General features: G+C 59.3%; 1 protein-coding gene across 2 annotated transcripts; it reads left to right on the top strand.

The window, feature by feature from the left end:
- Positions 1-559: 559 nt before the first annotated feature.
- NOP53 (NOP53 ribosome biogenesis factor) lies at positions 560-10,077 on the top strand (the record flags this gene model as incomplete). Of its 2 annotated transcripts, XM_082677480.1 has the most annotated exons (13): positions 571-798; positions 1,255-1,319; positions 3,140-3,248; positions 3,873-4,072; positions 4,423-4,493; positions 5,651-5,746; positions 7,055-7,159; positions 7,233-7,436; positions 8,276-8,451; positions 8,686-8,752; positions 9,516-9,592; positions 9,699-9,755; positions 10,017-10,077. In XM_082677480.1, the coding sequence occupies exons 1-13, from the start codon at positions 575-577 to the stop codon at positions 10,021-10,023; spliced, it is 1,458 nt and encodes a 485-aa protein (XP_082533606.1). In that variant the 5' UTR covers positions 571-574. The 2 variants fall into 2 exon arrangements, with proteins under 2 accessions (XP_082533605.1, XP_082533606.1); XM_082677479.1 differs by lacking the exon at positions 10,017-10,077 and having other exon boundaries at positions 560-798; positions 9,699-9,759.
- Positions 10,078-10,489: the final 412 nt, after the last annotated feature.

Below are 10,489 nucleotides of genomic sequence, written 5' to 3'. Positions count from 1 at the left end.
TACGGATGAAGCAACTGAGGCACAACTGTGTAGCTTACCCAAGATTAATGATTCTGAGCCTGTGCTTCTAGGGTTCTAATAATGTATGTTTCTAACATTTCTCGCACGTAAATGTTCTGTGCTCCCAACCTCGACATTCCGAAAACTCTGATTTCCAAGATTCTAGGGTTGGAACATTGACAGGTCAAACGTTCTGAGATTGGAAAGTCTTGTGTGCCGAATCTGCCACTGACGGGTATAACTTTTCTTTTTTAAGAAAACTAGATTTTTTAAAAATTCAACGAATTAAAAATGATACTCAGATTTTAAAAGATTTCCTAGGCGGCCAGGAAAGGTATTTCGCCTAGGGCTAGAGCCCCAAACCTACAACCTGGGGCGGACCGGAATCTGCAGAAGAGGGAGGAGCCATTTATCCTTTACCAAGATACTAGCCTCCCCGCCCCTTTGCGGCTCCAGCCACCCTACCAAGATGGCGGACTCCGGAAGTAGGTCACGGGAAGGGGCGGGATTTCGGCGCGCGCATGCCCCAAACCGGATTTCCGGGCGCCGGAGAAGAAGTTCTTCCTTTAACAAGATGGCGGTGGGAAGGGGTGGTGGTGGTGGCGGGCAGTGCTCGAAAAGCGAGGCCAATTCTGGCTTCCTGGGGCTGCGGCCCACTTCGGTGGACCCGGCGCTGAGGCGGCGGCGGCGAGGCCCAAGAAATAAGAAGCGGGGCTGGCGGCGGCTCGCTCAGGAGCCGCTGGGATTGGAGGTCGATCAGTTCCTGGAGGACGTGCGGCTGCAGGAGCGCACGAGCGGGTGAGTGGGGCGGGACTGCGGACAGGTGGGCCAAGTTCTCTGTGGCGGGGTGCGAGGCCGAGCTGCCTGGGGGGACTTCCGGGGGCCTGGGAGCCCCTGTCTGGCACCGCTGGGGAAGCCGAGGGGTTAGACTGGGAACTCCGGGTGACGGCCTGTGGGACTTGATAGGGTCACCGGGTACAAGACGCCCAGTTAAATTAGAATCTAGGTAAACCACAAACACTTTTCTGATATCAGTACGTACCACGCACCCAGCCTAGTTGAGTGCGTTTTACGTAGTAAATTCTGCAAACCGGAGGGAGGAGCTCTGGCCTGGAGGGGTCCCAGGCGGGAAGCTTGTACTTGAATGAGCATAACAGGAAAGCTGAGCCCGGAGAGGTTAAACCTGTTCCTTTCTTAGCTTCATGCTCCTCTCCCCAACATGTATGGCTGACATTCTGAATTTCTATCTTCCAGTGGCTTGATATCAGAGGCCCCCGATGAAAAACTCTTCTTCGTGGACACTGGCTCCAAGAATGAAGGTGAGAAAGGGTTTTTGTGGCGGGTGTATGGCGATGATGAGTCCTTAGTGAGGCTCTCTCAGCCTCTAAAAGGACCTGTGTTAATGACGTGGCTTGGGTGGAAAACGCCTGCAAAAAAAAGGTATTTACTGTATAAACAAGAGGACCTGGAATGAACAGAAAGCAAGTTAGGAACTAACCTAAAGAACTCATTTTTTCTTCTGAGGTTTCAGAGAGGTCTCAATGCCCAGGGAATCCAGTCGGGGTCTGCCTTGTTGAGTAGATAATCATAAATCAGGAGGTCTCCGTTAATTTGCAGAAAACCAAGTCAGGGACTTGCTGTAAGGAATCGTACCTGTTTTTCCTTTAATGAGAACAAAAGGATCAACTTGAATAAGAGATCCTTCTTGACCCGCTTGCTTTAATTTGCCAAAATGCAGGGTCGGGACCTTCTAAAACAAGTGGAGGAGAAGCAAGTTAGGGTTTGCTTCAGTGAGTAATAAGGTTCACTGTCAATACCTGGAGAAACAGATGAAGGATAAGCGACTTGTTTTAAGGAGCGTCTAGAAAAGCTGAGGAGTCCGTTTGAACGGGAAAGCCGATAGCTTTAATGAGCAAAACGTCAGGCTGCTGTAGCAGCAGGATGGCCTTGATGAGCACGTATGAGGTCAGTCAAGGGGTCTGGTCTAAGGGAAGTGAAAGGACCTCTTGGGGGAGAGCAGTCTTTGAGTGAGCAGGTAAGGAAGGGTTATTAAAGAGGTCGACTTTCACAGGAGTGAGGAGATCTGCTCTGTGAACAGAAGAGTAAAGGCAGGGAGCTGCCCTGGTGAACAGGCGAGGAAGTAGTTACAGATTCTGCTTTAGATTTTTAAAAAAAAAAAAAAAAGCAGAAGGATAACAGCGATTGCGCGCTTTCACGGGTGATCACTGTGCTGTGGAGTCGAAATACAATGGACCCTTGAACGATGCAGGGGTCAGGGGTGCTGACGTTCCATGGGGTCGAAAATCTACGTGTAATTTGTAGTCGGCCCTCTGTACCTTGGTTCCACATCTGTGGATTCAACTAACTGCAGATCGTGTGTTCCTGTAGTATTTGCTGTTGAAACAAACCTTGGTATAAGTGGACTCTCGCAGTTCAAACCCATGTTGTTCAGTGGTCAGCTGCAATTATTGGGTTGGCCAAAAAGTTTGTTTGGGTTTTTCCGTAAGATGTTATGGCAAACCCCGAACGACGTTTTTGGTCAACCCAGTACATCTCCGCCTGATCCTGTGAGGTAGGCATTAAACCTCGTTTTGGCAGCACAGGGGAGGAAAGTCACTTTCATGAGGTCCTTTAGCAAATGGAAGGATGCGGATTCCATCCTAGTATGTGTTGTTCTAGAGTTCTTTTTACTGTTAGGCTTTAGAAGTAAAAGCAGAAAATTCTGTTGCACTGAGAATCGGCTGTCTTGGGTCCTGAGTCCAGCTCCCTGGGCCTCATGTCGCCTGACCACCTGCTTTCTTCCTAGTTAGCGTTAGTGGTTCTGTGGCCTCTTCCCTGTTGCCTCTGGAAGCCCCTTGTCTGCAGGGCTGTGGGTCTGACTCCTCTGTGTCCCCAGCACAGGGCTGCCTCCAGCTGGCCCAGGAAATGGGTGTGGTGTGGGGAGTCACAGCTTGGGCACCCTGGGCCCTGCCCTTGCGGGGGCCTCTTTCCTCAAGTGGGAGCCTGGGGTCAGCCTGGGCCCTCCACGTCTGTACTGGGATGCAGGTCTCCAGAGGAGCCGGAATGAGGGGAGTGGGAAGTTGGTCTTGGGTAGTGAGGAGGCCTGAGGCCTTAATTCTTTCCTTTCTTCCACCCCCAGAGCCAAACAAGAAGAGGACCAAAGGTCAGAAGAGGTCGCTTCTTCTCAAGAAACCCCTTCGGATCGACCTCATCCTAGAGAACACGTCCAAGGTCCCTGCACCCAAAGAGTGAGTGTCCCACCAGCCCCAGACCCTCCTTCCCCTTTGGTTCTGGCCTCACACCCTTCTGTGCAGGCCCTATTCACTTCCTGACCCTAAAGGAATTCTGGGGAGGGAGGGTGATAGGTGAAGGGCACTGGAGGGGAGGATGGGGTCGGATTTGCGCTTTGGAGAGCGGATTGGAGGCAGTGAGGCTGGGGCCAGGGTGCTGTGGCGGGGCAGGCGAGGATGGGCCTGGACGTGGCCGAGGGCTCTGGGGATGGAAGGGAGGGCTGGGTGGGCAGCCACGGCCAGGGGATGGGTCAGGCAGGGCTTAGTGACTGACCCCTGAAGTGGGGGTGGGGCGTGGATGGCTGATGGGGCGGACAGTGGAGCGATGCTGAGGTTGGTTGTGAAATGGTGTGTGAGGTCCCTGGGAGACATCCAGGGCAAGGGCCCCAGGGGCTGTTGTGTTGTTAGGTCTGGGGCTCAGGAGAGAGACCTGGGCTGGGGGCAGACATGGGGAGGTGGTCTCTGAAGCTGCTGGATCGAGTGAGGAGGCCCCCTGTGGAGGGAGGAGGTGCTGGGATGCCTGGCGGGGGCAGGGGGAGCTCGCCTCACCCGCTGCGCCTGTGCCGCTTCTCCCTGGCCCAGCATCCGCGCCCACCAGGTCCCCAACGCCAGGAAGCTCAAGCGGAAGGAGCAGCTATGGGAGAGGCTGGCAGAGCAGGGCGAGTTGCCCCGGGAGGTGCGCAGGGCTCAGGCCCGGCTCCTCCACCCTCCTGTGGCCAAAGCCAAGCCGGGGCCACAGGACACGGTTGAGCGGCCCTTCTACGACCTTTGGGTCAAAGACAGTGAGTGTCGCAGCTGCGGCGCGCCGTGTCTAAGGGGGGCGCCCTGCGGGGGTTGCTTTGAGGGTCTTCGGCAGAGTCAGGAGTCTTGAAGTGGCACCGTTTTCCTGCTCGCGCTCCCCTTTTGCAAGCGGGCCGGCTCCTGCCCCTCCGCCTGGGGTCTCCTCTGCTTTCTGGACCCTGTCCACATGCTCTTTTGCCTGGCGTTCGAAGCCCTGTGGGGTCTGAGAGTCAGTCCTTCCCGGGCCATCTTGCAGTCAGTTCTTCGGTGCCGTCTTAAGGGAGGAGGGCTGGGAGGGAGCCCCTCGGGGCCCCGATGTTCCCCCAGCAGCTGCCCCTCGCTGCCTCCGCAGACCCTCTGGACCGGCCCTTGGAGCGCCAGGACCCTTTTTTCCTGGAGCAGACCAAGAAGAAAGGTGTGAAGGTGAGAATTCGTCAGAAGGGCGTCCTGGGGGATAGGGGTCAGAGCGCGGGGCTGGGGAGCGTTCAGGCCGTAGAGCCTCAGCGTCAGAGCCCGACCGTCCTGTGACCGGGAGCCCACTTGCTGGAGCCAGGCAGGCAGTGCCGCCTCCAGGGCACAGAGCAGAGTGGTGGCAGGTCGGTGGGACGTGCTTCAGGGAGATGAGGGGAACCTTCACTGGAAAGTAAGATGGTACTAAGGGGCAGGAGACCTGGTGTCGTGAGCGAGCCTGCAGAGATGGGGGGCGGAGCCTCCAGTGAGGGCGCGGCTGTAGGGTGCGGAGACCCGCTGGTCGGGGGTGGGAGAAGGCTGCGGGAGCCCACTTGGGGCTGTGGGCTTTTATCCTAAGTGCTTTTGCACACGGGAGCGGTGGGATTGTGGGATGCTCTGAGGAGGTGGGACAGGTGGGGCCGGGCACCCCAGCGCGGGGGTGAAGGGGGTGACCCAAGGCAAGTCTTCGGGCAGAAGCACCCAGCCTAGCGGGCAGTTGGCTGTGGGGAGGAGCAGGGGGCGTCAGGGGCGACCCCCAGGCTTCTGCTGTAGACGGGGAGCCTTTGCTGGGGTGGAGGCCAGCCGTGCAGGGACGTGGCAAGTCCAGACGAGGAGATGCTGCTCAGAGCTGAGCGTGCACTCGGGTCCCCTGGGGGTTTGTTAAAGTGCAGGTTCTGGTTAGCTGGTTTCAGGTGAGCCCGTGGCCCTGCGTTTCTCCCAAGCTCCCGGGGGCGCAGGGCTACACTCTAAGTGTCTGTCAGCCCTTGTCTGCGGTGTCCTGCACTGACAGACACAGAACCTCATGCCCTCTGCCAGGCGCAGCTGCCGATCTCAGCTATGGCCTGATGACTGTACCATACGGTTTTGCAAGTGTCACCCCTCCCCACCGCTCTGGCGACAGGAACCCTACTCAGGAAAGACAAGCGGAGTCCCTGCGTGCTCGTCCTGGGGTTGCCGCGCCTGCGGTACCAGCTGTCCATTGTTCCAGCTGCCGCAGGCACCTCCCAGCTTGAAGGCCGTGCGCCGTGCTGAGGCCTCTGCCGCCTCCCGGGCCCGGGTCCCAGCACTTGTGGGAGCTTGAGTCATGGCGCTCCCAGGCCTTAGCCTGCCTTGGTCTTGTCCTCCTCCAGCGGCCGCAGCGTCTCCACACCAAGCCCTCCAAGGCGCCTGCCGTGGAGGTGATGCCCGCGGGAGCTTCCTACAACCCGACCTTTGAGGACCACCAGGTACGCCGCCCCGCCGGGCCTCTCACTCGCTGCTTGGCCATTTGGTCAGCATGCCCTCCCAGGGCTTGTGGTCCAGTCGGGGAGACAGAACTGTTCGTGCACAGTGATGACCCAGAGTGGGCAGGGCTGGGATGGAAGGGCACGAGGGGGCATCAGACCCAGCCTTGGGAGTCAGGGAGGGCTTGCTGGAGAATGGGGCATCAGAGCTGAGACTGGGGGCAGTTTGTTATGGTAAGAGAGGAAGGAATGGGGGTGTTCCAGTCGGAGGGAGAGGCACGTGCAAAGGCCCAGAGATGCGTGAGACTGTGGCACGTCTCAGGAACTCTGTGGGACATAAATGCAAAAGGCTTTCAACTAAAAAAAAAAAAAAAAAAGACTTTTAACTGTTGGCAACAAAACGTGTGACCTAGTAAGCTTTGTGCAAGGGTGAAGGTAGTTTAGCAACAGGAAAAGCTGGTGGCAAGAGTCAGTGTTTATCTCACAGAAATCTGTCGGGTACAGATGTCACGAACAGAGGGGACAAACCCCCACCCTCGGGGAGCTCGGGTTCCTGGAGAGAAATCGAGGTCACTGAGTAGATGCAGGTGCTCCTGTGAATGCTGTTCAGCATTGTTCCCCGTGAGACAGACTCTTAGCTGACCAGGGGCAGGGGGCCGTGTCCCTCTCCCAGGGAACAGCAACTACGGGACAAACAGCGCCGCGCGAAACATTGAGAGGATGAGGCTGGCCACAGGCAGAGGAGGCTGCTCGCAGAGGCTGTCGCTCACGGGGAGCTGTTGTCGTTTTCTTTTTCTCTCTTTTTTAATATAATCGTTTTATCAGGATATAATTTCCATGCATGTGAATCACCCACCTACAGGACTCAATTCAGTGGTGTTTAGTATATGCAGAGTTGTGTGGCCATCACTACAGTCAAATTTAGAACATTTTCATCACCCCAGAAAGAAAGCGAATGCCCATCAGCCGTCACCCCCAGTTCCCCATTTCCCCTGGTCTCGGGCAGCCACCACTTCTTCCTGTCTGTGCGCGTGCCTGTTCAGGGCACTGCCTAGAAGTGGAACCCTGCGGCGTGTAGAGACCAGACTGTCCTTTAAGAGGACAGGCAGAGCAGATGTGAGATTAGGGATGAGAAGCCCCCTTTGGCCGGTGCAGGGAGGCCAGGGAGAGGAGGGGGCGCCTGGGCCATCGAGGGGAGTGGGCTGAGCCCTGGGGTGGAGGTGCAGGTGGGAGGTAAAAGGGCTGGGTCTGTAACTCCCAGGAGAGGCCTCCAGGGCCTGGGTCCTCACCTGCATCCCCGCCCCCTCCCAGACCCTGCTCCGGGCGGCTCATGAGGTGGAGCTGCTGCGGCAGAAGGCAGCAGAGAAGCTGGAGCGGCAGCTGGCCCCGCCGGCCTCGGAGCAGGCCGCCACCCAGGTGAGCCCAGGCCCACTCGCCCACCCTTCCCGCCCGCTCCCTGCCTTGCGCCTGACCTGCCCCCTCTCCCCAGGAGTCTGCCTTCCAGGAGATGTGCCAGGGGCTGCTGGAGGAGTCGGATGGGGAAGGGGAGCCCGGCGAGGGCCAGGACGAGGGTCCCGAGGTTGGAGGAGACCAGGCCACGGGAGCAGAGGCCTCGCCCACAGCCGTCCGCCCAGCCTCCGTGGAGAAGAAGACGGAGCAGCAGCGGCGGCGGGAGAAGGCTGCCCGGATGCTGGTGAGCACCCTGGGCTCCAGTCTGCTCTGCCCAGTCCCACAGCCTGGTTTCTCCTGCCTGCAGCCTGCTTTTTTTGGGCTGTTTGGGATCCTTGAAGCTCCTTTGTCAGCTGAGACCTAGTTCCTGGCATCTTCCAGATGCCTCTCTGGGCTCAGAGGATGCAGTGGGGAACACGCCAGGTCAGGCCCTGCTGCCCTGGTGATGATGTTCGGGGGTGGGGGCTGGGGAGGCTTTATGAACCACAGACAGAGAGAAACGGATAAGGAAGGTCAGTTCACGAAACAAGCACTGGGCTTCCCTGGTGGCGCAGTGGTTAAGAATCCGCCTGCCAGCGCAGGGGACACGGGTTCGAGCCCTGGTCCGGGAAGATCCCACATACCACAGAGCAGCTAAGCCCGTGCACCACAACTACTGAGCCTGTGCTCTAGAGCCCGTGAGCCACAACTACTGAGCCCGCGTGCCACAACTAATGCAGCTAAGCCCGTGCACCACAACTACTGAGCCTGTGCTCTAGAGCCCGTGAGCCACAACTACTGAGCCCGCGTGCCACAACTAATGAAACCCGCGTGCCTTGAGCCCGTACTCTGCAACAAGAGAAGCCATCACAATGAGAAGCCCACACACTGCAGTGAAGAGTAGCCCCCGCTTGCGGCAACTAGAGAAAGCCCAGGCACGGCAGTGAAGACCCAGTGCAGCCAAAAACAAATAAATAAAATTTTTAAGAAAGGAAAGCAAGCGCTGTGGAGAAACAGCTGCTGTGACCTGGGAGCAGGTGGAGGAAAGGCCCCCCGGGGCGAGGTGGTGCTCGACCTGGCCCCTGACCTTGCCCGTCCCCGCAGAGGGTGCAGCAGGCTGCGGTGCGGGCCGCCCGGCTTCGGCACCAGCAGATCTTCAGGCTGCGCGGGATCAAGGCGCAGGTAGCGCAGCGGCTGGCGGAGCTGGCTCGACAGCGGGAGCGGCGGCAGGCACAGCGGCTGGCAGAGGCGGACAGACCCCGCCGGCTGGGGCGGCTCAAGTGAGGCCTGGGCTGGGGGCTCCCTGGGAGTCTGGGAGGAGTCCAAATCCCCTATCTGGCGCCTTCCTATCTTTGCTCAGCCTGGGCCTCTCCTGGGAGACCATCTCTTTCCCCCAGAGTTCCGTGTTCTCAACCCCACTGCCCGGCCTCTTGTTCCCAAGAGGGGTCTTTGGCCCTGTGTCCTGGGCCAGGCTCACCTCACCCCCCCCCCACCGGACGCCCCGTATTCCCCAGGTATCAGGACCCCGACATTGACGTGCAGCTCAGCTCGGAGCTGTCTGACTCACTCAGGACCCTGAAGGTACTTGTCTGGCTGGGGGGCTGGGGGGCTGCAGGGGAGACACCCGTGCCTGGTGATGATACCCATCCTTGCTCCCCGTGTCCCCCGGGGACTATGGGCGACATCATGGCTGCCCCCAGGCTGGGCTGGTTGGGCTGATGCCTGGGGGCTGAGGGCACGGGGTCCCCGTGGGTGGTGAGGGGCCGAGTGATGGATAGTTGCAGCCTGGGGCCCTCAGAAGACCGTTCCTCCTGGCCAGGTCCCATTGTAGCTCCTGGTCTGCGGGCCCCACTCTCAGCGTCTGCAGTCCCAGAGGGGTCTTTCTAAAGCTCAGAATAGACCCTGTTCCTCCCCCACTCGGAGCCTGCTGTGGCTCCCCAGTGCCCCCGGGAGGAAGCCCAGCTCACACAGCCACAGACCCTGTGTGGTCTGACGCGCCTTGGGGCTCCAGCCAGCTGTACTTGTAGTGGGCCAACTGTGCACCCTTCTTCTGACCCCACCTCTGCCCCTGCGCTCCCCTGCCGGCCACACCCATTCCCCCTTCTCCAGCCTCCTTCGTGTTGCTTCCTCCAAGCCCAGCTCAGGGCCGGCCCATGGGTCAGTACCTATCACCCCATGAGTCAGGGCCAGGCTGAGCCCCTGGTGTACGTGAGGCCAGACTCGGGGCCTTGACTAATGGGGGGACTGCGGGGCGGACTCCCCCTCCACTGGACCCTGTGGAGCAGTCAGGGCCCTGGGGTTTCTGCCTAGCACCAGCTGAGGCCTCCCTGTCCGTGTCTCGCAGCCTGAGGGCAACATCCTCCGTGACCGGTTCAAGAGCTTCCAGAGAAGAAACATGATCGAGCCTCGGGAGCGAGCCAAGTGAGAGCCGGGGCCTGCCATGTGGGGCGGGCATCGGGAACCTTCCCCCGCCGGATGGGTGCCAGATGGGCTTAGGTCGCCGACTGCTCTCTCCTCCCTCCCCCAGGTTCAAGCGCAAGTACAAAGTGAAGCTGGTGGAGAAGCGGGCGTTCCGCGAGATCCAGTGAGTGGCGCTCCCCTTCTCCCCAGTGGTCTCCGGCGGTCCCGGGGCCCCTCCCAGACCCGGTTGCTGTAGCCAGTGATGGAGCGATGCTCCCTCGGCCAGGCCTGGGACAGGGTCAGCCTGCCAGAGCCACCTGACCCCAGAGTCAGACCAGGGAGGGTCCCCGAGGGGAAATGGAAGGGCCCAAACCGGAAGAAGGGGTGTCACGTGGAGGAGGATGTGGCCCCCCCCATCCACCCTCAGCCTCCCCTCTGTCCCCAGGTTGTAGCTGCCACGAGATGTTGGAGCCCCCGCCCTTCAATAAAGCACCTTCTGACCGACACCTCAGGCCTCGCGTGTGACTTGTCTCCCTCCTGAGAGCAGCTCTGCCTGTTCCCCTCTAGCACACAGGGATGTGGGTACCAGGACCTTCGTCTCCACCAAAGGCTGGTGGGAAGCCAGGGCGTGGCAGAGGGCTTGTCCGGCAGAGGCAGGGGCAGCCGTCCCGGGAGCGAGCAGCGTCTTACAGAAATAGGCGGAGGGGACGGGCCAGCTGCTGTTGGGTGTGGGAGAGGGGAGGGCTGCACTTGGGTTTCTGGTGGGGGGAGGTGGCCCATTGCACTGCAGTGAGGGGGGAGGCGGACCTTGACCGCAGGCACCTTGACTACAGGCATGTCACATTGTTTAGAGTAGTAGCTGACGTTCGCTGCCCGCCTATCCTTTCTATTCAAGCCCTGACAGCCAGTTTAGGAGGG

Source organism: Grampus griseus (assembly GCF_964374135.1).
Source record: "Grampus griseus genome assembly, chromosome: 19".
NCBI classification, from domain to species: Eukaryota; Metazoa; Chordata; class Mammalia; order Artiodactyla; family Delphinidae; genus Grampus; species Grampus griseus.
This window is presented reverse-complemented; position numbering and strand designations above follow the sequence as displayed.